General features: G+C 43.9%; 1 protein-coding gene across 3 annotated transcripts; it reads right to left on the bottom strand.

The window, feature by feature from the left end:
- Positions 1-3,644: 3,644 nt before the first annotated feature.
- Positions 3,645-10,530, bottom strand: nkiras2 (NFKB inhibitor interacting Ras-like 2). 3 transcript variants are annotated; one of them, XM_069906842.1, is made up of 4 exons: positions 10,450-10,530; positions 7,757-7,894; positions 6,256-6,497; positions 3,645-4,125 (listed from the first exon to the last, which is right to left on the bottom strand). In XM_069906842.1, exons 2-4 carry the CDS (start codon positions 7,848-7,850, stop codon positions 3,889-3,891), a joined length of 573 nt encoding a protein of 190 aa, XP_069762943.1. In that variant the 5' UTR covers positions 7,851-7,894; positions 10,450-10,530; the 3' UTR covers positions 3,645-3,888. The 3 variants fall into 3 exon arrangements, with proteins under 3 accessions (XP_069762943.1, XP_069762944.1, XP_069762942.1); XM_069906843.1 differs by having other exon boundaries at positions 10,446-10,479; XM_069906841.1 differs by lacking the exon at positions 10,450-10,530 and adding an exon at positions 9,934-9,955.
- Between the last annotated feature and the right edge of the window lie 15,667 nt (positions 10,531-26,197).

Here is a 26,197-nt window from a genome sequence, read left to right as displayed (position 1 = left end):
AACGCCATCTATCCTACATGAGTTCACCACCACCATCCAGCATCTCTCCGGCAAGGACAATGTCGTGGCCGACACACTCTCCCGACCCGCCATCCAGAACTTGTCCCCCGTGCTGGACTACTCCCGGCTGGCACAAGCCTAAAAAGAGGACGAGGAGACACAGGTCTTCGATTCAGCCATCACCGGCCTCCACTTCGAATACTTCAGTCTGCCGGACAGCTCTGACACACTTCTGTGTGATGTCTCCACTGGAGCTTCTCGTCCGGTAGTGCCACAGCAATGGAGGCACTAAGTTTTCAAGCCTGTTCACGACCTCGCACAGCTGTCCATAAAAACCACAACCCATATGGTAGCAGAGAGGTCCATGTGGCACGGCCTGAGAAAACAAGTCGCTCAGATGGCATGCAATTACACCTAATATCAAGCATCTGAAGTCCACCATCATGTCAAGACCCCGTCAGTTCCACCCTCCGAAGGGGCGGTTCGAACATATACATGTCCACATCATGGGCCTGTTGCCCGTATCGCGAGATGCCCAGTACCTCTTCACAGTAATAGAGCGCACCATGAGCGGGCCGGAAGCCATTCCTTTAAAAGACACCTCAACCGATTACTGCACCAAGACACTGCTCATGCATTGGATCGCGAGGTTAACCACCAAGAGAGGGTCACAGTTTACACAGCTCACAACGCTTCTGGACTTCAAGCTGCATGACACCACTGCTTATTACCCCCAGGCCAACAGACTCGTTGAGCATTACCACCGCCACTTGAAGTCAGCCCTCATGGCCCGGTTAAATGGCCCCGATTGGGCGGACAAGCTCCCCGGGTCCTACTGGGCATCAGAACAGCACCTAAAGAGGATTTACAGGCATCCTCAGCGGAATTGGTGTACGGTGCCCCGATAACCCTGCCAAGCAAATTCTTCCCACCGCCCCGAGATTCAGACACTGAGGGGAAACCATTGTTGCAGGAACTACTAGCCTCTTTTGCACCCCCCACCACCCTCACACCATGGACGGCGGCCTGCATCCATCCCCAAAGACTTATCAATCAGACTTTGTATTTGTCCGCCAAGGTCTGCATTCCGCTCCCCTCCAACGACCTTATGAAGGCCCGTAGAAGGTCCTGTGCAACTCAGGCAAAACTTTCACACTGAACATTGGGGTAGAGAGGAGCTGTTCACAGCAGACAGACTGAAACTGGCACATCTGGACCTCAGCCAGCTGATCGTACCAGCACAGCCCAAGTGCCCAGGGGGGGGGGGGGGGGGGGGGGGAGGTGATTTCCCAAAGGCAGACCCCACGGTGCTCAGGGACAACAGGACATTCGAGCCAGTTCTGGGGGGGTGGTTGTGTGGCAGCGCACATTGCGATGCAGAACTGGCTCCACGTTTGTCACAGTCATGGCAGCGGAACAGCCACATCAAGATGGCGCCGCCAGGTTTTTCTTCCCTCATGGTCAGAGGGGCTGTGCATGCGCACTCGGCTGCATCATTACATCACCGCCAACACAGAGGCAGGACTGGCTGGCTGGCCGCCTTATAAGGCGCAGCGTGGGTTTTTCAAATTAAACCATTGGAAGCGAAACTGACTCACAGTGCGTAGTCTCGTTCTTTCGCTCTCTCTCCGTAGCTACCACTACATCAAGATTCTCAAACTCTTATCCATCACAATCCTATCAGCTGAGGATAAAAGTAGTTCAGATAGAAGGCTTTGAAGTAAGAATTAATTTCACTCTCAATCTGGAATATGACAGGAGCAGACAGGCCATTCAGCCCATCGAGTCTGCTCCACTATTCACATCATGGCTGATATATTTTTCTTTCATGGTTAACAGAACTTGGGTTTTTCTCTTGGAGCGAAAAAGGATAAGAGGTGATTTAATAGAGGTCCACAAGAATACAAAGCACAGTAGAGACCATTCGGCCCTCAATGTTGTGCAGACCTATATATTCCTACCAAAGAAATACTAAACCTTTCCTACCTCATGACCTTCTATTTTTCTTTCAACCATGTGCCTGTCTAAGAGTCATTTAAAGGGGCTGAATATTCCAACCTCCACCACCATCCCTAGCAAGGCATTCTAGGCACCTACAACTCTCTGTGAAAAACAAAAACTTACCCTGATGTCTCCCATAAACTTTGTTCTTCTTCACTTTATACAGATGTCCTCTGGTGTTTGTTACTCACACCCAAGGAAAAAGGCGCTGGCTGCCTATCTTATCTATGCCTCTCAGAATCTTGTAGACCTGGATTAAGTCACCTCTCATCCTTCTTCATTCCAAAGAGAAAAGTCCCAGCTCTCCGAACCTTGGCTCATAAGACTTATTTTTCAATCCAGGCAACATCCTAGTAAATCTCTCCATACCTTCCACATCCTTCCTGTAATGAGGTGACCAGAACGGAACACAATACTCCAAGTGTGGTCTCACCACAAATTTGTAGAGTTGCAACGTGATCACTTGACCTTTGAACTCAATCCCCCAACAAATGAAGCCCACCATCCCATAGGCCTTCTTAACAATCCTAACAACCTGTACAGCAACCTTAAGAGATGCATGGACTTGGACCCCAAGGTCCCTTTGTTCTTCAACACTGTTAAATATCCATTAACCCTGTACTCAGCCTTCAGGTTTGACCTTCCAAAAAACATCACCTCACACTTATCCAGATTGATCTCCATCTGTCAGACCTTCCCCAGAAGAGATCCCAATGATCCACAAATCTGAACCCCTGCCCCAACTCTTCAGCCATGCATTATCTGCCACAACTTCCTATTCCTATCCTCACCGGCACATGGCACAGACAATCAGATTACCTCCCTTGAGGTCCTGCTTTTCAACTTCTTTCCTAACTCCCTATATTCCTTCTTTAGCGGACCTCATCCTCTCTCCTATCTGTCATTGGTACCAACGTGGACTACAAGGTCCGGCTGCTCACCCTCCCGCTGCAGTACTGTGGACTTAATCGGAGACATCCCTGACCCTGGCACCTGGGAGGCAGCATACCATTCAGGAGTCTCAATCTTGTTCACAGAACCTCCCATCTTTTCGCCTATCGAATCCCCAATTCACTATCTCCTCTCCCCTCTTAGCCGAAGAGCCAAACTCTGTAGCAGAGACCTGACCACTATATAGATAAGATAGGCAGCCAGCACCTTTACCCCAGCGTGACTAGCAAACACCAGAGGTGAGGGGAGGAAAGTTTTGGGGAGACAAAAAACACAGAAAGTAGGGTGTACCTGGAATGCATTGCCAGGAGTGGTGGTGGCTGGAACAATAGGGGCATTTAAAAGATTATTAGATGGGAACATAGATGCAAGAAAAATTAGAGGGTTACGGGTGTGAGGTAGGGAAGGTTTAGATTGTTGATATAGGTCAGCATAACATTGTGGGCTGAAGGGCCTGTACTGTGCTGTTCTATCTTCCAATCCACTGTAGTTCCTCACATCCTAATTTGAAATGCTCCCATCTCACTCCGGTCTTTGCTGGAATCCTGAAACAAGCAAACATTCACCAAGTCAGGCAGCATCTGTGGAAAGAGAAACAATGATGCTTCAGATTTCACCATTTCCAGCATTTTAATTTTTTTATGCCCAGTAGACCAATATTAAATGACGAAACCAAAATTCTACCAAGCCACTGGGTCAATGATTCACATTTATTTATTTCTTAATCTCTGATAGAACTCTAGTTTACACAATAGCAATCACTGCATTTCATGACTAATCCGATCATTTTTTAAGATTTTGCTTCAAGGAGGCTCAATATATTGATTGTATGAATGAAGAGAACATTAGCAACATAAATAAGTGTAGCACTTCATGGTTATATATTTTGTGGAATGAAATAAAACATGGCTCTTCAATAGCATCTCTGCACATGTGTCAAGTGTCAATTGAGCCACTCCCCTTTTTCCTACTCAGGGGGAAGGTGGACTTGCTCTGAGGTTGCGTCATCTTGCTGGCCAGATGAACGAAAGGCTCGATCAGAGTTTTGCGCTCTGCCACAGACACCTCCCAGAGGCGAACCTTCTCTGTCTTTGCCCAGTGCTGGGCGGCATCATAATCCACACGTCGCTCATCCTGAAGGTCGCACTTGTTTCCCAGAACGACAATGGTCACCTGCAGGATGGGGAAAGAAAGTAGAGCTTTTGATGCCAATGCACAAACCTTTCAAAACACGTCTGTATGAAGCATGAAGGTAGAACTATTTCAAAATGAAGAAAGACACAATGATTTTCAATGTAAAAGACAATGCTGAAGTTTGACCTGCTGAGTTTTGAAATTAAGGTTGGTGGAGATGGTGTCTATAGACTTTTATGATTTTCAGTGATTGTTTTCCCAGCTGATAAAGGCACTAACATGGAACCTGAACAAAACCACAGTAAATTAGATTAGATGAACAACACCTTATATTCTGCCTCAGCAGTTTCCATCCTGCTGACATAAATATCGACCTCCAATTTCCATTAACCCACCCCCCCACTCTCCATCTTTACTTCATCCTGTCTCCCTTCTTCCAGCTGCCCTGTCCATCCCATCTCCCATCAGAGAGCTATGTTTCAGCCCTCTGCCCTTGCCCCCATCTCCTTTCTCTTCTTTCCCCTCCCACCTGTATCCACCGATCGCTTACTAGCATGTGCTCATCCCTCTTTTCCTCCCCCCTTGGGTATCAGCCTGATTTTTGGCACTCCTGAAGAAGGGCTCAGGCCTGAAACATCGACTGCCCTTTACTTTCAATGGATGCCACACAATCTGGTGAGTTTCTCCACCACTTTTGTGCACTGCACTTGGCCCCACGAGCTGCAGATTTTTTTTGTTTAGCTGTGAAACAAGATGATCATATGTTCTAACTTTGATCTGTACCAAATTATCCAGCTCTGTAAGATTAATGGTATCACCATTAGATAAGATGCCAGCAGGCAGCTTGTCCTTGCAATAACACTGGACAATGAATATTTGCTTCTTGAACACTTTTGGATGTATTTTATGGATTTTGAGCTCCTGATCACAAAAATCACCTTAAAATTTTCATGTCATGTACCTTTCTTAAATGTAACCTATTTTGTGATTTCCTGTCATATTTTAAGTCCACTTCAAACATACAAGACCACAAAATGGAACATGTCATTGAAAATTCATTTTCTGCATTCACACGCGGATTTTTTTCCCTGATCTCGGTGCAGTCAGTGACGAATGTCATTGTCACCAGGGTACTGTGACCATGGAAAAGCAGTATCAGGGCAACTGACACCCATCAATGCTGGTCAACTATTGTTGGACACTGACACGAGAGGCATCAGATGCTGGGTACCAACAAAAATCAGTGGCAAAATATTTTTAGGTCAGTTGAACTAACGCAATGTGTCAGCATCAATATGCGATTAAACAGGGTAAATTCAATCAAAGTTAATTTAATGTTTTGTCAACTTTCTATGTGATACATTATCTGAAATTAACTTTGTGCTCAGCTTGAAGATCTTTATCATAATCCCCAATTTTTATTTGGAAGCAAACCTTTTGATAAAATTTGTTGTCCAGTGCAACTGGGGCACTGTCAATGTTCTCATTAAAAAAGAGAAAAGTGAGAGGAAGGAAATTGATTTTGACTGGCCTTAAAATGGGGAGAAGTTTGTCAAGGTTCTTGCTCATCTCCACCAACCTTAATGAGCGGGACTTTGGGCAACACGTCGAGTGTAGCAGCTAGCACAACACTGTTACAGTACATCGACTGCAGTTCGAACCCTGTGCTGTGTTAATGAGCGGGACTTTGGGCAACACGTCGAGTGTAGCACCTAGCACAACACTGTTACAGTGTATCGACTGCAGTTCAAACCCTGTGCTGTGTTAATGAGCGGGACTTTGGGCAACACGTCGAGTGTAGCACCTAGCACAACACTGTTACAGTGTATCGACTGCAGTTCGAACCCTGTTCTGTGTTAATGAGCGGGACTTTGGGCAACACGTCGAGTGTAGCAGCTTGCAGTTTTCTCCGGGGGCTCGGGTTACCTCCCACCATTCGAAACGTACCGGGGATGTAAGTTAATTGGGTGGCTCGGACTCATAGGCTGAAATGGCCTGTTACCATGATCTAAGTCTAAATTTAAAATATAATTTTTTTTTTTAATTAATTAAAAATATAAAGGATTGACTGAGAACAGGATACAAGCAAAAGTAAACTGTTAGTCTGGCCCATAGAGAACATTGAAACATTTTGATGGCTGGAGCACAGAACAGAATTTAATCCAGTACCTCTTTCTTGTCACGGGATCTGTCAATTTCCTTTTTGAGGGCTTCCACCCGTTTGTAGGATTCCCGACTATCTATGCTGTACACCAGCACAAACCCGTCGGCAAAGGAATAGTAGTGCTTGGGAAGTTCAGAACCTTCTCGCAAGCCTTTGGTGTCATAAAAGCGGACCTGCTCCCGGACACCACGGTCTGTCTCAATGGAACCAACATAAATATCTTCCAGGGTTTCATTTGTCTCAGAACCTTTTGAGAGGGAAGGGGAAAAGAAATAAAATTTTGATGAATGCTGTGACAAGACTACTGCCAACCAAAATAATTGCCCTATCAAGCAAGTGTCCACACTTTTGTTATACATAGCAATTGATCTATCTATCCTTTCACACTGGAGAAATTATCCAGCTTTAACTGGAGAAGTTGCTGTTCTTCTACTCCATCTGCCCAACATCATTAGCTAATGCAGTGCAGTTAATAAAGACTGAGGCATGACCTCGTGTAGGTTTACAAAATGATGAGCAGCCTAGATCAGGTACATTGTCTTCTCCCTGTGACAGGGGAGTCTACAGCTAGAGCTGGCAATATGAGTGGCATGGATGAGGTGGACAGCAGAGTCCCTCTTTGTGCTCCGCAGCTCTCCCACTCTATGAAAGTCCAGATGACAGGATGGAGGCTACAAATACAAATCTAACCCGCTGAAAAATTCCTCCATCAAAAAAAGTGGAAGCACTCTGCAGGTTCAGGTCGCATCCATGAAGAGAGAAACGGGTGCTGATGCTTCAGACTGAAGACCCTTCGTGAAGTGAAAGGTCTCCCAAACATTAATTTTGCTTTACACTCCACAAATGCTGATTGACCTAGTGGTTTTATTTCAGATTTGCAGCATCTACAGTTTTGTTTTTACATTTTCCCAGTTACTGTTTGCAAGGTCAGAGGGCAGCTAAAGACTCAATAACAGAAACAGACACCCCAGAGAAGCCATGACCGGACACAATCTTATTAAATGGCAAGGCCTTTGAGCTTCCTTCGCAATCACTTCCCAATCTCATTTTTAGGCCTCTCCCCACCATTTTGTTTGTGCACCTATATACATTTTTTCATACCTTGATAAAGGGCCCAAGCCCTAAACCTTGGTGATGCATCTTTGCTCTATAAAGTACATAGTTTGACCTGCAATCACAGTGTCTGCAGACTTTCATGTTTTACTCCCAATCTTATTTCTCGAGTCATGCATTGCATTAATAATATTAATGGTATTAAATTTTATAATATTGTGCCTTAGGAGAGTCAAACGTTATTCCTGAAGGATATCATTAACTGCTTTTTTTTTTAAAGTACACTATTTTGCTGAAGAATGGTATACATACCTCTTGCAATACCCCACTGCCCTGGCTGTCTCCCACATCCATACCCCATCACCAGCCTTCCTAACCCACACGTCCATGTCCACACAACTCTTCTACTCGCATCCCAGCTGAAACTCAGCCAATTTTCCTGAACACACTTACCAACAACATGGTTTCCATACAGAAGTTGTTCCAAAATGGCAGTTTTCCCAACAGATGCCAGCCCACACACCACCACTTTACAACTCTTCCCCATGTCACTCCCCTGCAACTGGCAGCAGCAGGACACAGATGTCGATACTAAAGGGACAGAAGAGGAGAATCTGGGAAAACAATTCAGCACTGGAAGTCAATGCACAGAAATAGACTTCACCACTCTGCACCACCTCCAAACCAGTACATCCTTCCTCAAGTTAGGAGACCAGAACTGCACACAGTACTCCAGATACAGTCTCACCAGTACCTTGTACAGTTGCAGCACAACTTCTCTGATCTTAAATTCAATCCTCTACCAATGAAGGCCAACATTCCATCTGAACCTTTCCAGTAGGTAGAATTTACTACACAGCATGGTGTGGATCTGAGCCACGTGTCGAGTAACAGAAAGACTTGAACTTTTTGTATGCAGGTATTGGGGAGTTGAGCAGGTAAAAACAACAGGCTAAAGAGTAGATAGAATGAAATGGGGAGGGATGGTGATGAAAGCAGCTGCTGTCTGCCTCAGTGGAAGGGCCATGTTAAATGATCAAGGTTCCATTGTTTAGAAAAAAACTGGAATTCATTTCAATGAAACTGAATTTTCTGACATATCCTTTCCATATTCTTTTTTATATATTTTTATCCCTTTGTTTTTCTTTTAATGCTAATCATATGTAGCATCTGGCAATGCTGTTCAGTGGGGGAGGGGGGACACTGAGTTTTTTCTTTTGGTTTTGTTTCTCATTTTTTATTATTTTCTTTTTTCTTCCATCTTTTCCTTTTTTTAAAAAATACTAGCTGGACTACGAATTATGGATATGTTTTTACAATTTGCATCTGATTATTTTATTAATGAGTAACTATTCATATCATCTCATTGTATTGTATTATTATCTGCTCTTTATTAAAAGCAATGAAAGTATTTTAAAAAGAAAGAAACTGGAGTAAACTCCCCAAATGTAGCATAATCACATTGTTCTCACCAATGGACCTTTTATACAATTTATTTTTTGAAATTTAGACATATAAAACAGAAACAGGCCCTTGACCGACAAGCCCACGTTGCCCAATTAATCTACAACCCATGTATGTTTCGAGAGGAAACCGGAGCCCCCAGGGGAAATCCATGCAGACACGGACAGAATGTACAAACTCCTTACAGACAATGCCAGATCCGAACCCCGATCCCAATTGCTGGCGCTGCAAGTGTTGAGCTAAACGCTACGCTAACGTTGCCACCTTCATCATGTGATTTGTTTTAATTCATCTTTTATTTTAAAAATCCTTTTTTCTCTCCTCAGCCTCCTCATTCTCGGCTTGTTTTGTCCTCTCAGGGCAAAATTGTCATCCTCCTCATATACTAACCTACGATTCGCCCAGATTCCGGATGTCAGCAGACCCACGTTGCCCAGGGCTGGCAAAACCAATGAACCAAAAACTTTTAACAAAAATACAGGGGACAGTGAGCTACATGTGGCAACATACATTGAATGTCTGTGAACCAGGGTGAACATCAGATTTTATAAAAAGGTATAACAATTGAAAACCAGAAAAGGATGGCAACAGAAAAGGCAAAACGAAAAGACAACATGTATCAAAAGTCACAGCAGGATGGGTACATTATAGTTTTTCCCTGATTTAAGATCACAAGCCAAAATACAGAAATACACAAATTAACCAATTATGCTTGCTGAAGTGGACAAGATTAGCACGGTTAGTGTGGACGAAGTCAATAGGATTTGCAAATCCACTTGCAATAGCGACTCTTCTAAAATCCAGTGATGAGCAAATGCAATCCATATTTCTCTCAGAGTTGACAATCTGTCCCAGAACCATACTCAGGTTTTGAGAGACAAGCACAAGACCATCACATTTCGTTTTACAACAGTGGATTTCTCAGATGCTTTCTTCGTATCAATGACAAAGCATTCCATACCAAAGTGGACTTTGACAGAATAATCATGTATTAACTGCATACAATAAACAATCTTGTTTTCTTTCAAGTGATTTGGAGAGGGTTGCACAGAGTGCATGAACCTGACTGAAACCAGCAAATCCAGAAGTTTGAAAGGGCTGCTGCAGTCCAAAATGCAACCACCCAAACACTGCAGTGTAAACGATTGAAGGAATATTTCACCCACATTTCAAATGCAAGCCTCGCCCTGTTCGGAATACAAGCCCTGGTGATTTAGCATTAACCCCATGCACGGTGCAATCTGCGGAAAAACAGAACATGGGAGCATCCAGAAACAATATCCCAGCAGGGAGAAAGGCTGGAAACTCCATCATCGACCCATCCACACAAACGTGGCTCAACCAGAAGGGCGAGATCGCCACAGGAAACGTTTGAACAAACCAACCTTGCACCATTTAACCCCAGAAGCAGGAAAGGTTTACCATCAGCCACTCTGCTAATGAGAAGCCAAGCTAAAAGGCTGAAGCAGCAGCACAATGGGCATGGAGCCCACAGCTCATTCCCCTCGCAGCCCCGTGCATCTGCCCAGGGCAACAAACCCTCGCAGTCGGACGCAGCGTGAAGGCCACAACTCGGTCCAAATTGCCCCGCCTCATGTTCATTCGTCTTTCAGTGGGCAGGGATGACCAACCTTGCCCCAACCGCTGGCTGGTGGACGGGCAGAGCTTGCCTACCTACCTACCTGCCTGCCTGGTCCTCCGCCTGCACCAGCCGGCCGCGTCCTCGGCTCCCCACAACGCCCCCCGGCGGCTGGGAGCAGCCCTCGGTCCCTCCCGAACTACATTTCCCAGCCTGCAAAGTGAACAGGAATTTGACCAACGCTCCAAATGGGGGATGGAATGAATGGGGCTGGGCTAGATTCAATGGATCGAATGGCCTCCTGAAAGCTTTTTTTGTGGTTGGCACATTGTACATAGAATAGGGAGAAGGGTTCTTCTCTCAGCAGTCTGACAGGCTTGCTCTAACATTCATAGTGCCTTTTCAAGGAGAAGAGTTTAGACTGACTGTGGGGAAAAAAAGATCAATCAGTAGTGAAGAAGTGAAGCACCCGGACTGGATGGATAGACTTTTCCAAATCTTTTTCCAATCTCCTTTCTTCTTGGTTGTAGGTAAATTACCACAATCTTTTTATGAAGCATCTATCTCTTTAATCCCTAAAAAAGATAAAAACTCCACCGAATGTGCATCATATTTCCTTATTGAATGTGGACTCTAATTTTTTTTTCTAAAATATTGGCAACTAGATTGGAAAGTCCTTCCACATATCATTTCTAAAGATCAGACAGGATTGCATTGCAATATGAGGAGGTCAATGAATATTGTCTATTCTCCTTCATCTGAAACTCCAGAATGTGTTATCTCACTTGATGCTGAGATGGCATTCGACAAAGTTAAATGGGAATATTTATTAATTTTAGTCCAAAATTCATCTCTTGGATAAAATTGATATATCATTCACCTTTGACTTCTGTGTTTAGCAATAATCGGAGATCCTCCTTTTTTTAGGCTTTTTTGAGGTACTAATCAGGGTTGTCCTTTGAGTCTTTTATTATTTGACATCACCCAATCACTCTTTGTGACTTACCAAATATATTTGGCATTATTCATGGGGATGGGATACATAAGGTATTACTATATGCAGATGACTTGTTACTATATATTTCCAACCCTGAGAAATCGATCCCTGTAGTACTGTTATTACCTTCCCATTTTGGTGGTTTTGCTGGTTGTGAATTGAACCTCAAGCTTTTCCATCCAATATGCAAATTCCAATTTATGAATAATCCCATTTAGATTGGTTACTTATTTGGGTCTTAAGATCACTAAGAAGCATAAAAATGTATTTAAGGTTAACTTTTTACCTTTAATTGACCATGTTAAACAATCATTTACTAAATGGTCTCCATTGTCCTTATCATTAACTGGTCAATTAATGCAGTTAAAATTATTATTTTACCTAAATTCTTGAAACTATTTCCAACCTTCATCCCTGTCTTGGGTAAACTTATACCTCTCATTTTGTTCATTTTAGATTGGTCACAGTGTTTGAGCTACCGAAAGAAAATAGACACACACACCGAGAGCAGTTCAGTTTATACAAATGTTTATTACTAATTCAAAAGCTGATTTCACACTACAATATGCAAGCCCTTCCCAACTATACTTATCAACGCTTGGACTGGTCCCAACTGCCGAAGCGAGGCAACGACTGCACACTTGTAGTAGGTTGTCAGGGCGCTGGTAGCAGCTTCTCCACCTCCCCCGACTGGGACGTTGCTCGGACTCTGGCTGTTCTTCCTTCTTGACAAGGGGTGTTCCCACCCCTCGGAGAGTCTAAACTTCAGCAGCAGGACCACAGGCTTATATACCCCAAAAACAATTAATCATGCGCCTACTCCTTCTAATATTTGTCAGTCAAAATCAAAACTGAACATTACATTCTACAATTTAGAAGATTAATTATTATGGAACCAGGATGTTATAATTTCCTGGTTTATCTCGTAGATACAAAGACTTATTAAAACTTCTCGAGCAAGACAGGTTGTGACCAATTCGTCAATTTCAGAGTGTTGCATTTGACAACTGCTTTCCCTGGGCCTCACAGTGGAATTCCATTTCAAAGTGTATCTTCAGATAAGTCCCCATGGCTGAGTTTAATTACATCTGCTAGTTCTGAAAGTAAGGTGACCTGCGTGTGGACCCAGTGTCGTCAGTTCCACATAAGCAAAAAGCATCTGGGTACATGGTTTTAATCCTCCATTACATCCCACCCCTTGGTCACAATCTGTCATTTGCGAGGCCTAATCAGTATTTGAGTACAGAGGGAGCGAAAAAAGAGAAATCAAAACAACAATTACAAAGATAAGCAATGACGCGAGCAACCAACGGAGGATAGTGTGGCCCAGCCCCCCAAATGTAGCAGTTAGCCATGAGAAAGGATTCCAACCAAGGCTCAAATTATCCTTGTTGGCCACAATACCCAGGTACTGGAGCTCACAAACAGATTTTGAAACATGCTGAACAATAACATATTTATATAAGCTGCACTTGAGGCTGGTGACCGAGGACTTCCTTGGTGTAATGCATCGGACCGTGTTTCCCACGGGGAACTCCCTTGGAACGTCCTCGACATTACAAATCCAATTGCTGGCATCAAAGCAGCTGTTAAGCCAGATCACCAGGAGTGTAAAATGGAGAACCTGGAACAAAGAAGCCTGACACATGTCACTCATGATACCATAAGCGTTCAGTGTTTAAACAGACTAAATCATCCTGTCCCTCAATAGCTACCCAGTGAGTGTTACCCTGGGCAGGTGTCACTATTTCCCCTTTTACAGGAGGGCCACTACCTGGTGGTGCCACCCATACCTTTTGTCCAGCATTCTCTAGTTCGGGGATGGGGGGCAATGACTGTTATTCCTCTGGAATAGGCTGTAATTCAGGAGCGTGAAGAAGTCGGTGGAAAGGTGTACCTCCTTTTAAAGGGCGATGATTCAAATTGTCGACTGCCTGCTGCAGCACATGGCACCATCCCTTCTGGGTCCCCAGTGATGTTTCCAAACGAATTTGTTCCTTCAGTAAGCCGTTCATTTGTTCAACTAACCCGGCAGCCTGCGGGTAATAAGGAATATGGTGGATCCATAAAATACCGTTGTCATTTGCCCAATCACAGACTGCTTTCCTGGAGAAGTGCAAGCCATTATCAGAGTGAATCTCCTCTGGAACATCATAACGATAAATCAAATGGTTTAGTCCTTGGATAGTGCTAGCTTGGTCAGCCGTCTTGGTGGGAAAAGTAAAAACCAGGCCCGAAAAGGTGTCAACCATTACTAGGATGTAATATTTACCCATACAGTCTAGCATGGGGCCTATGTAATCAATTTGCCAGACCGCAGCTGAGTGAGCACCCCGTTTTATTCGGCCATGTGGACCAGGTGGAATGGTATGGAACTTCACAAGCTGACATTCTGGGCATGTACGTACGACCACGCGGACATCATCCTGATGGACGGATAAAGCATGTGTACGGGACCACATAGCTGATCCCTTCTCCCCCAAATGACCACTCTGTTCATGTGCCCATCGAGCCAGGGGGACGGTATCAGCACAGCTGATAGTGGCAAGCTGATCTGCTACTGCATTATGTTGAGCCATGTTAGTCGCCATATTGGTATGGGCATCAACGTGATAAACGGTTATCTCACGATGGTGGGAAGCATCCCACAACAGCTGCCACAACTCTTTGCCCCATACTGGGCGGTCATGTATCATCCAGTTGTTCTTTTGCAAATCAGGCATCCATACCACAAGTCCATTAGCCAAAGCCCAGGAATCAGTAAACAGGCGAAGAGGGTGATCATGGGGATCTAGTGGTAAAGTGACTGCCTTCAACTCAGCATACTGACTGGAGCCACCATCCCCCTCCTCCGATAAGTGAGTTCCTGACCTGGGACGGTAAGCCACCTGTTCGTGTACGTGGCCCACCCCTTCAGGCCCTCTGGTCGCATGACTCTGAATATACCACTTCCATTTAACAATAGAAGACTGCTGAGCCCGCCCGATCTTTAGATTAGCATCATTAGCCAGGACCCAATTCATTATAGGAAGTGCAGGTCGCAATTGAACATCTGCATCACCTGTCATTCTTTCAGTCTCTAGCAGGGCCCAGTAACAGGCTAGTAACTGTTGTTCAAAAACAGAATAACGAGTGGCAGCCTCGGACATGGTACGTGACCAGAATCCCAGTGGGACTCGGCGACCCTCTTGTTTCTGCCAGAGGCTCCAGGAGGCCACATCATCAATATAATGGTGAATTGAGAGGGAAGGCGATACTGGAAGGTGGATGAAGGTATACTGGCGCCCCTTCCAGGTAAAGGCGAACTGATCCTGTGAATCCTCAGCTATAAGAATACTGAAGAAGGCGTTAGCGAGATCAATGACAGCATACCATGTTCCTGAGTTCCCAGTAGCAATGTTTTCAATAAGGGTGACAATGTCCGGAACTGCTGAAGCAAGTGGTGGGGCATGTTTGTTCAAAAAACGATAATCAACTGTCATTCTCCAGGAGCCATCTGGCTTCTGGACCGGCCAAACAGGGCTATTAAAGGGCGACGTTGCGGGCCTCACTACCCCTTCTTCTTGCAGAGCATCGATGGTGGCAGTAATCTCTTCCTGCCCCCCAGGGAGACGATATTGTGGAATGCACACTGGTTTCATGGGGGCTGGCACCATCACAGGATCCCACTTAACCTGACCCACTACTAGTTTTTTTGTAATAGTTCGAATTCCAAATTCAAATCGCCCTTGGCTAGTATTAAGGGCCATACCGGCCAACATATTAATACCCAGGATACACTCGTCAGTAGCAGCCACCAGGGCATGTAACCAGACAGGGGAAGGGCTATCACCCACCATGGCACAGACTTTTATTTCCTTTGCCAGGGTGACCGCTCCTCCCAACCCCTCTATTTGAAAGGCCGGTCCAGTCCAGAGGTCGGGATTACCAGGAATCACCGAGTGCTCTGCACCGGTGTCGACCAAAGCCAAGTATTGGCGATCATTACCCCCACCCCAGTGGATTGTTAACGGTATGTAGGGCCGCGGATCCCCGTGTGTGCGCCGTGTCTCGATGGAGTAGACACGGGAATCCTGCCCACACCTTGAGGCTTCAGAAGGGTTCGGGGGCTTCCAGGACCACATGCTATTGTTATCTTTAAGAGCCTGTTTAACCCATTGTTTTACCTCATCATGAGTAACTGGAGCAGGAGAAGCCAGCTCGATAGAAGCAGCAGTGGGAGCAGAAAGCACAGCTGGGCCAGGACTCAGCAGCTGGGGATGATGTTCCCCTGCTTTTTGCCTAAATCGATCTCCAATGGCAGCCAGCTCTTTTACTGAGAAATCACGGATCATTGACTCCTTCCGACCCCTGTTCCCACTTTGACTCACAGGGTCCTCCACCCAGTCTAGGGGAGGAGGTGGAGGCCATCCAACAGAGGGAGTAGGCCATAGAGCATAAGCAGGGGTTTGGGTATTTTCCCCTGGGTCCACATGGGAAACCGGGGTATCTATCCCTTCCATCTCTACCCTTACATCATCCCCCCTTCTGTCTGTTTGGGAAATCTGCTGCCTTATAGGGCGGGCGTGAACAGCAGATGGAGAGGGTAGTATGTTAGACACATGCTGAGGAGTATCTGCATTATTACCATTGTCATTCCAGATATTCCCATCCCAATCCTCAATTACATCAGGATCGTTACCATTCCTTATCATGGCATGAATACGATATGGATCGGGTTCTACTCCATGCCTTTCCTTATCTGCACAGAGCTGCTGCCGGAGTTTAATATTACGGCAAATCATTTGGACATGCTTATCTTCCCATTCTTTGGCTCTGTCCTGACTGGTGCGAACAATCTCGCTCATCATGGAACAGCATTGTCGCAGGACTTCTAGCTCCTCCTCTAATTGCTTTCTTTTGCACTGAGATTCTACTTCTCTTTGAATTAATTCTGCTTCACGCTGAACGGAGTGGCGTAATGCTGTGGCCAGCAACCAAAAACCATTCGTCAGCGTTCCCTTTTTATCAGGAAATTTACTTTCTCGAAGGAGAGTGGCAACCCGCTCTCCCAGAGGTGCACTTGATGAGTCTAACTTCTCATCCCAACTAATGGGTGGTCCCAACAAAGACAGGGTATTGGCCAACATGCCAAACCCATCGTCTTTGGAAGTCCATCCAGGAATCAAGAACTGCTCAGGGCTCACCTCTTTCTTTCGGCGAAACATCTTGAGACCAACCCTGCTCGCAGCGCCAATTGTCTTGGGTAAACTTATACCTCTCATTTTGTTCATTTTAGATTGGTCACAGTGTTTGAGCTACCGAAAGAAAATAGACACACACACCGAGAGCAGTTCAGTTTATACAAATGTTTATTACTAATTCAAAAGCTGATTTCACACTACAATATGCAAGCCCTTCCCAACTATACTTATCAACGCTTGGACTGGTCCCAACTGCCGAAGCGAGGCAACGACTGCACACTTGTAGTAGGTTGTCAGGGCGCTGGTAGCAGCTTCTCCACCTCCCCCGACTGGGACGTTGCTCGGACTCTGGCTGTTCTTCCTTCTTGACAAGGGGTGTTCCCACCCCTCGGAGGGTCTAAACTTCAGCAGCAGGACCACAGGCTTATATACCCCAAAAACAATTAATCATGCGCCTACTCCTTCTAATATTTGTCAGTCAAAATCAAAACTGAACATTACATTCTACAATTTAGAAGATTAATTATTATGGAACCAGGATGTTATAATTTCCTGGTTTATCTCGTAGATACAAAGACTTATTAAAACTTCTCGAGCAAGACAGGTTGTGACCAATTCGTCAATTTCAGAGTGTTGCATTTGACAACTGCTTTCCCTGGGCCTCACAGTGGAATTCCATTTCAAAGTGTATCTTCAGATAAGTCCCCATGGCTGAGTTTAATTACATCTGCTAGTTCTGAAAGTAAGGTGACCTGCGTGTGGACCCAGTGTCGTCAGTTCCACATAAGCAAAAAGCATCTGGGTACATGGTTTTAATCCTCCATTACAATCCCTAAGTCTTTTTTGATAGTATTGATTCTAGAATTTCTTCATATATATGGCAGAACAAGACCTGAATGCCAATATAAAGAAGGAACATTATCAGATTCTGACCTCCAATGAAATTACAAGTGAGATGGCCGGTGCAAGTTTTTCATTAAATTGGATGCATCCCAGGGCTTCTGGTATTAAAACTGCATGAAGATAGCACAAAATTCACTGTTTGGCCAATACTCCTGTCAGAGGATGCCTTTTGGAATTTCCTCAGCTCTGGAAGTGTTCCACAGGAACATCATAAATGGGGTACGTGTGTACATAGATGACATGATCCTATGGGGATCCACATAAAAGCAACACAAGGAGAGGCTCATCAAAGTGCTACAACACATCCAGAAGTATGGGTTAAAGTTAAACAGAGAAAAATGTCAGTTTGGTGTGAAGGGAATCACCTTTCTGGGAGATAAACTGTCAGAGACAGATGTGGAGCCAGACAAGAGGAAGGTGAAAGCAATTTTAGAGATTGCCAGACCCACTGACAAAAAAGATGTATTGAGAGCACTGGGAATGATCAAATTCATTGGTAAATTCATTCCAAACCTGTCTTCCAAAATAATGTACCTGAGGAAGTTGTTACAGGACAAATGTGAATTCAACTGGACAGACAACCACGAGGAAGAATGGAGACGTCTGAAGACCATTCTAACTACTGAACCAGTACTTTTGACATTCTTTGATGCACCCAGAAAAATGAAAATATATCCATGGATGCTTCAAAAGATGGAATAGGGGCCACTACTTCAGGCTGTGGGAGAAGATTGGAGGCCAGTAGCATCGCATCATGGACGATGACAACATCTCAATGTCGATATGCATAGATCGAGAAAGAGTGTCTAGGTCTGCTCTATGGACTCAAGAAATTCCAATCGTGGCAGAGACAGACCACGCCATTAATAGCGATAATCAAGGAAAATCTCAGAGAAATGTCGTCGCAAATCCAAAGACTGATGATGAAGCTACAACGTTATGACTTTGAATTGATGGACACACCAGGGAAACTTATTGTGTTGGCTGATGCATTGTCCAGAGCAACAACACAGAATGAAACACCCAATGAGAGCTCCACAGAGACAGATGTGAATCTCCATGTGAATCTGATCACTGAATCTCTTCCCATATCTGACATGAAATCCAAGCAGATGGCAGCTGAAACAGAAAAGGGCACAGTTCTACGGAAGGTCATCAAGAATCTGAATGAAGGATGGCCTGGAGGTGAATGTCAGCCATACTACAACATCAGAGCTGAGCTGAGTGTTGTCAATGGGCTTCTACTCAGACAGAGCAGAATTATCATTCCCCAATCAATGCAACAAGAGATGCTGAAAAGGGTGCATGAGGGGCACCTTGGAATTGAAAAATGCAAGAGGAAGCCCAGAACTGATTTATTGGCCAGGGATAAATGCTGACAGTGACAGGATGGCTTCAAGCTGTGAGACCTGTTTGAAACATCATGCAAAGCAGACAAAGGAACCCATGATAGTAAATGACGAATGATCAGAACCATGGCAGAAAGTTGGGACTGATATAAACCACACGGATGGAAATAATTGCTCCTTATTGATTATCTCAGCGTCTTCATTGTTGGGGTCTTTCATGGCTTGGTTCAGCATCATGCTGAAGAAGATTGAAAAGAGGGTTGGTGCGAGAACACAGCCTTGCTTCACGCCATTGTTAATGGAGAAGGGTTCAGAGAGCTCATTGCTGTATCTGACCCGACCTTGTTGGTTTTCGTGCAGTTGGATAATCATGTTGAGGAACTTTGGGGGACATCCGATGCACTCTAGTATTTGCCAAAGCCCTTTCCTGCTCACGGTGTCGAAGGCTTTGGTGAGGTCAACAAAGGTGATGTAGAGTCCTTTGTTTTGTTCTCTGCACTTTTCTTGGAGCTGTCTGAGGGCAAAGACAGGGCGGTACCGCTGTTTACATCCGGTACCGCACGGATGGCAGTCTCTTCAATCTGAGGCGCCTGCAAGCTCACACCAAGACACAAGAGAAACTTGTCCGTGAACTACTCTTTGCAGATGATGCCGCTTTAGTTGCCCATTCAGAGCCAGCTCTTCAGCGCTTGACGTCCTGCTTTGCGGAAACTGCCAAAATGTTTGGCCTGGAAGTCAGCCTGAAGAAAACTGAGGTCCTCCATCAGCCAGCTCCCCACCATGACTACCAGCCCCCCCACATCTCCATCGGGCACACAAAACTCAAAACGGTCAACCAGTTTACCTATCTCGGCTGCACCATTTCATCAGATGCAAGGATCGACAATGAGATAGACAACAGACTCGCCAAGGCAAATAGCGCCTTTGGAAGACTACACAAAAGAGTCTGGAAAAACAACCAACTGAAAAACCTCACAAAGATAAGCGTATACAGAGCCGTTGTCATACCCACACTCCTGTTCGGCTCCGAATCATGGGTCCTCTACCGGCACCACCTACGGCTCCTAGAACGCTTCCACCAGCGTTGTCTCCGCTCCATCCTCAACATCCATTGGAGCGCTTACACCCCTAACGTCGAAGTACTCGAGATGGCAGAGGTCGACAGCATCGAGTCCACGCTGCTGAAGATCCAGCTGCGCTGGATGGGTCACGTCTCCAGAATGGAGGACCATCGCCTTCCCAAGATCGTGTTATATGGCGAGCTCTCCACTGGCCACCGTGACAGAGGTGCACCAAAGAAAAGGTACAAGGACTGCCTAAAGAAATCTCTTGGTGCCTGCCACATTGACCACCGCCAGTGGGCTGATAACGCCTCAAACCGTGCATCTTGGCGCCTCACAGTTTGGCGGGCAGCAACCTCCTTTGAAGAAGACCGCAGAGCCCACCTCACTGACAAAAGGCAAAGGAGGAAAAACCCAACACCCAACCCCAACCAACCAATTTTCCCTTGCAACCGCTGCAATCGTGTCTGCCTGTCCCGCATCGGACTTGTCAGCCACAAACGAGCCTGCAGCTGACGTGGACTTTTTACCCCCTCCATAAATCTTCGTCCGCGAAGCCAAGCCAAAGAAATTGATTATCTATCGAACTATTATGGAAAATATACCTATGTACTTTTCATTATGTCTTCATTAATCCATTGCTATGTAACAATTTACTATGTACTTTAATTACACTGTTTATGGAAAATAGTCATGTAATTAAGTAACAGCCACAGTATGTAGAAAAGTTGGCTGATTATAGTACATGTAGAATTTGCTGACTCCAAAGCCTGCTAACTTTAAAATACAAAGAGAGAAAGTATCTTCATCCCCAAGGTTACACTAAACTGCTAACTTTAAAACACAAGTCCAGAGAGAAAACATCAAGGTCATACATTCAAATCTAAGAAAATAATAGTGATTACAGGCACCAGGAGAATAAGCATTCAAACAGGATGAGATCAGGGGAGTAACAGGTGATCAGAGAGGAGGTTAGATAGGACAAGGTAGGGGATTTATTCTGAAACAGGCCGGTTACAAGAAGGTAAGTGTAGCGCAAGGAGAAGTGATAAGAATACCATGACCGAGAAACATCAATCAAAGTCAAAAATTGATAAGTAACTGAAAATCTGTATGAAAAAGGGCAGTGTCTTATGGCAACAGGCATTTCAGAGTCCAGGCTTTAACTTGTCTCGGCTTTTGTTTGCAAATAAAGGCTTAAACTTTTCTGAAGTATTCTCCGTGTTTCCTGATTCATTTTTGGACATTAAAAAACCACGACAGAATTTGGTGCAGCGAGCCGGGTCAGAAAGAAGACTCATCAGAAAAGAGGTGGCTGGTCGAGAGTTCTTCCCAGCCCCTCGGGGATGTTCTCAGAACCAACAGATAAAGGATGGCCATCCACAAAAAAGGTAAGCGGTTTTCGCTTTAAATGTGAACTAAAATCTGTTGGGAACGGGAGGTGCCAAACAACAGTCAGAGGGTCTCTCCAATCCAAAGAATCTGCTGACAAATTGACTTAAAAGGAGTCTCAGAGAATTGATTGGGAAAACTGCGCAGTGGGGTGAATAGTAATAAGGGATAGAGTTTGATTTTTTAATTTTTTTTTTATTTTTCACACTGTGAACCATATCAATCAAAATACATACAAACATTTCCCTCTTAAATATACACAGTGGCATTTTCTCCCCTTTTTTCCCCCGTCCCTTCCCTCCCCCTCCAAACCCATTAAACGTTCAACATATACAATACAATAAAACCATTAAACAATGTCATCACACAATGAAAATAAACAAGAAAAATGTGTCATCTACTTTTACACACTGGGTCAGTTCATTTTGTCTTATCATTTTATCATTTTAGGGGGTGGAGGTCCAAGGCAAGCCCTTCTCTGTTATGTCCATGTACGGTTCCCAAATTTGTTCAAATAATGTGACTTTATTTTTTAAATTATATGTTATTTTTTTCCAATGGAATACATTTATTCATTTCTATGTACCATTGCTGTACTCTCAGGCTCTCTTCTGATTCCCAAGTTAACATTATACATTTTTTTGCTACAGCTAAGGCTAACATAATAAATCTTTTTTGCGCTTCATCCAGTTTGAGGCCTAATTCTTTACTTCTTATATTACTTAGAAAAAAGATCTCTAGATTTTTTTGGAATGTTACTTATTGTGATTTTATTTAATACCTGATTTAGATCTTCCCAAAACTTTTTCACTTTATCGCATGCCCAAATTGCACGTACTGTTGTTCCCATTTCCTTCTTATAAAACATCTATCTGATAATGTTGGATCCCATTTATTTAACTTTTGGGATGTGATATATAACCTGTGAAACCAATTATACTGTATCATACGTAACCTTGTGTTTATTATATTCTTCATAGTTCCAGAGCATAACTTTTCCCATGTTTCATTTTTTATCTTTATGTTTAAATCTTTTTCCCACTTTTGTTTGGGTTTATAGCTTATTTCATCATTTTCCTTCTCTTGCAGCTTAATGTACATGTTCGTTATAAATCTTTTCATTATCATTGTTTCTGTAATCACATATTCAAAGCTGCTTCCTTCTGGTAATCTCAATCTGTATCCCAATTTATCCTTTAAGTAGGCTTTCAGTTGATGGTATGCAAACATTTTACCATGAGTTATTCCATATTTGTACTTCATTTGTTCAAATATTAATAAATTATTTCCCAAAAAACAATTTTCTATTCTTTTAATTCCTTTTCTCTCCCATTCTCTAAAGGAAAGGTTATCTATTGTAAAAGGGATTAGCTGATTTTGCGTCAATAATAATTTTGGTAGTTGGTCATTTGTTCTTTTCCTTTCTAAGTGAATCTTCTTCCATATATTGAGTAAATGATGCAATACTGGTGAGCTTTTATATTGTATCAACTTTTCATCCCATTTATAATTTGTCCAATCTGGTTTTTCCCTTGTCTGATAAAAATCTGATAAATACCTTAATTGTGCTGCTCTATAATAATTTTTTAAGTTTGGTAACTGCAAACCACCTTGTTTGTACCACTCTGTTAATTTATCTAACACTATCCTCAGTTTCCCCCCCTTTCCATAAAAATTTACTTTTTATTCTCTTTAGTTCATTAAAAAATTTCTCTGTTAAGGGAATTGGTAACGATTGAAATAAGTATTGTATCCTTGGGAAGACATTCATTTTAATGCAATTTACCCTCCCTATCAACGTTAGTGGTAATTCTTTCCAATGTTCTAAGTCTTCCTGCAATTTCTTTATTAATGGCTGATAATTTAATTTGTACAGGTGGCTTAAATTATTATCTAATCTAATACCAAGGTATCGAGGGATAGAGTTTGATTGAAGGAAAAATTCCACGTGGTGCTGGTAAGTCCTCGTGGATGAGGCGTTCTGCGGATACTGCCCTAGGTAGTACGGGCAGAACAGGTAAGCTAGATAAAATTGGGATCAATTGGATAATTTAAAACCACAAAGTGTTAGGGAAAAAAAATAGAGGTAGCAATGAAAATAGCATAGTAACTGCAAAGAGTGGACAGGACAGAAATAAAGACCACGACTGGACTGAAAGACAAAGTGTGCTGAACAAAATAGCACAATGAGTAAAACAACTGCAGTTGAATCTGAAAAATGGGAGAAAAGCACAAAAAACATAGAAACAGAGAAACATAGAAGATAGGAGCAGGAGTAGGTCATTCGGCCCTTTGAGCCTGCTCCGCCATTCAATGAGATCATGGCTGATCTTAAAGTTCAGTACCCCGTTCCCACCTTCTCTCCGTAACCCCTAATTCCCTTATACTGAAGAAATATATCTAATTCCCTCTTAAATATATTCAATGAACCTGCCTCTACTGCTCTCTGACAATGAATTCCACAGATTCACCACCCTCTGGGTAAAGAAATTCCTCCTCATCTTGGTCCTAAATGGTTTGCCTATTAACCTCGAACCATGGCCCCCGGTTCTGGACTCCCCCACCATTGGAAACATCCCTTCCGCATCCATTCTGTCCAGTCCTGCCAGAATTTTATGTCTCTATGAGATCCCCTCTCAATCTTCTAAACTCCAGCGAGTACAATCCCAAATTGTGCAATCTTTCCTCATAAGTTATTCCTGCCATTCCAGGTATCAGCCTGGTGAATCACCTTTGCACTCCCTCCATTGCAAGAACATCCTTTCTCAGATAAGCCGACCAAAACCGCACACAATTCTCCAGGTGGGGTCTCACCAAGGCTCTGTACAGCTGCAGTAAGGTATCCTTGTTCCTATACTCAAACCCTCTTGATATGAAGGCCAGCATACTATTTGCCTTTTTAACCGCCTGCTGTACCTGCATGCTTGCCTTCAGTGACTGGTGCACAAGAACCCCTAGGTCTCTCTGCACTTCCCCATCTCCCAATCTATGGCCATTTAAATAGTAATCTGCCCTCTGGTTTGTATTACCAAAGTGGATAACCTCACATTTATCCACATTGTAGTGCATTTGCCATGTATCTGCCCAGTCCCCAATTTATCCAAATCACACTGGAGCTTCCTGACCCCTTCTTCAGTGCACACAACCCCTCCTAGCTTAGTGTCGTCTACAAATTTGGAGATATTACATCCAATCCCCTCATCTAGATCATTAATGTAAATTGTGAACAGCTGGGGTCCCAGTACAGATCCCTGTGGCACCCCTCTGGTCACCGCCTGCCACTCAGAAAACGAGCCGTTTATCCCAACTCTCTGTCTTCTATCTGCCAGCCAATTCTCAATCCACATCAATACCTTGCCCCCAATCCCATGAGCCTTGATTTTGCATGCCAGTCATTTATGTGGGACCTTATCGAAGGCCTATTGGAAGTCCAGGTACACCACATCCACTGGCTCTCCCCCATCTATTTTACCTGTCACCATCTCAAAGAATTCCAATAGATTTGTCAAGCACGATTTACCTTTTGTAAATCCATCTTGACTCTGTCCGATCCCTACTCTGCTAGTCATATGCTCTGCTATTACATCCTTAATAATGGATTTCATCATTTTGCCCACTACTGATGTAAGGCTCACCGGCCTATAATTCCCCGCTTTTTCTCTACCCCCCTTTTTAAATAGTGTGGTAACATTAGCTACCCTCCAATCCATGGGTACTGTTCCTGAGCCTATCGAGTTCTGGAAAATAAAATTCTTAAAGCATCTGCTATCTGAATGTCCACTTCCTTAAGAAACCAAGGATGTAGATTATCAGGCCCTTGGGATTTATCAGCCTTCAATCCCTTCAATTTCCCCAAGACCATGTCCTTAGAAATACTGATTTCTTTCAGCTCCTCCCTTGCATTAGTCTCTATGTTTCCCAACATCCTTGGGAGGTTATTTGTATCCTCTCTTGTGAAAACAGAACTAAAGTAATAATTTAATTGGTCTGCCATTTCCTTATTCCCCATTATATATTCCCCTGATTCTGACTGCAAGGGACCTACTCTGGATTTCACCAGTCTTTTCCTCTTGACACATCTATAAAAGCTTTTGCAGTTGGTTTTTATGTTTGCCGCAAGCTTACTTTCATAATTTATTTTTGCCCTCTTGGTTAATCCCTTTGTCCTCCTTTGCTGCATCTTGAACTGTTCCCAGTCTTCGGATTTGGTACTTTTTTTGGCCAATTGATATGCTCTCTCTTTGGACCTAATGCTGTCTCTAATTTCCCTTGTTATCCACGGTTGGGTCACCTTTTTTGGTTTATTCTTATGCCAAACCGGTATAAACGATTTCTGCAATTCTTCCATTAGATCTTTGAATGCTTTCCATTGTTTATCCACCGTCAAACCCCCTCTCCCCCATAAACACCACCCAATCAATCTTACTCAACTCCCGTCTCATACCATCATAATTCCCTTTATTTAAATTCAGGACCTTAGTCTCGGTTTTAATTTCTTCACTCTCCATGTCGAGTGAGAATTCGATCATATTGTGATCGCTCCTACCCAAAGGCCCTCGTACAACAAGATTGCTGATTAGCCCCTTTTCATTGCATAATACCCAGTCTAAAATGGCCTGCTCCCGAGTTGGTTCCTCGACATATTGGTCTAGATAACCGTCCCGTAAACATTCAAGGAATTCCTCCTCTTCAGTATTTTTACTAGTCCAATCTCTATGTAAATTAAAGTCTCCCATGATGACAGCTGTTCCCTTATTGCACGCTTCTCTAATTTCTCTTTTTTATGCCTTCCCTCACCTCTACATTACTATTTGGAGGCCTATATAACACCCCCCACTAACGTTGTTGTTGATGAGGCCAACAACGGTCGTGTTAATTGCAAACTTGATGATGGTGTTGGATCTGGCTATGCAGTCGTAGTCAGTAGCGTGAACAGAAGCAGGCTGAGTACATGCAGCCTGAGGTG

Source organism: Narcine bancroftii, chromosome 12 (assembly GCF_036971445.1).
Source record: "Narcine bancroftii isolate sNarBan1 chromosome 12, sNarBan1.hap1, whole genome shotgun sequence".
NCBI classification, from domain to species: Eukaryota; Metazoa; Chordata; class Chondrichthyes; order Torpediniformes; family Narcinidae; genus Narcine; species Narcine bancroftii.
The sequence above is the reverse complement of the archived record's forward strand: the minus strand, read 5'-3'. Positions and strand labels throughout refer to the sequence as shown.

Bases quoted from the DNA above. Each gene is read 5' to 3' on its own strand.
- nkiras2 (XM_069906842.1), bottom strand. From the start codon at position 7,850: ATGGGGAAGAGTTGTAAAGTGGTGGTGTGTGGGCTGGCATCTGTTGGG. The intron at 6,498-7,756 runs GTAAGTGTGTTC...CCCTCTCAAAAG, and splicing joins GTATGGAAACCATGTTGTTG to GTTCTGAGACAAATGAAACC. The intron at 4,126-6,255 runs GTACTGGATTAA...CCCATCCTGCAG, and splicing joins GATCCCGTGACAAGAAAGAG to GTGACCATTGTCGTTCTGGG.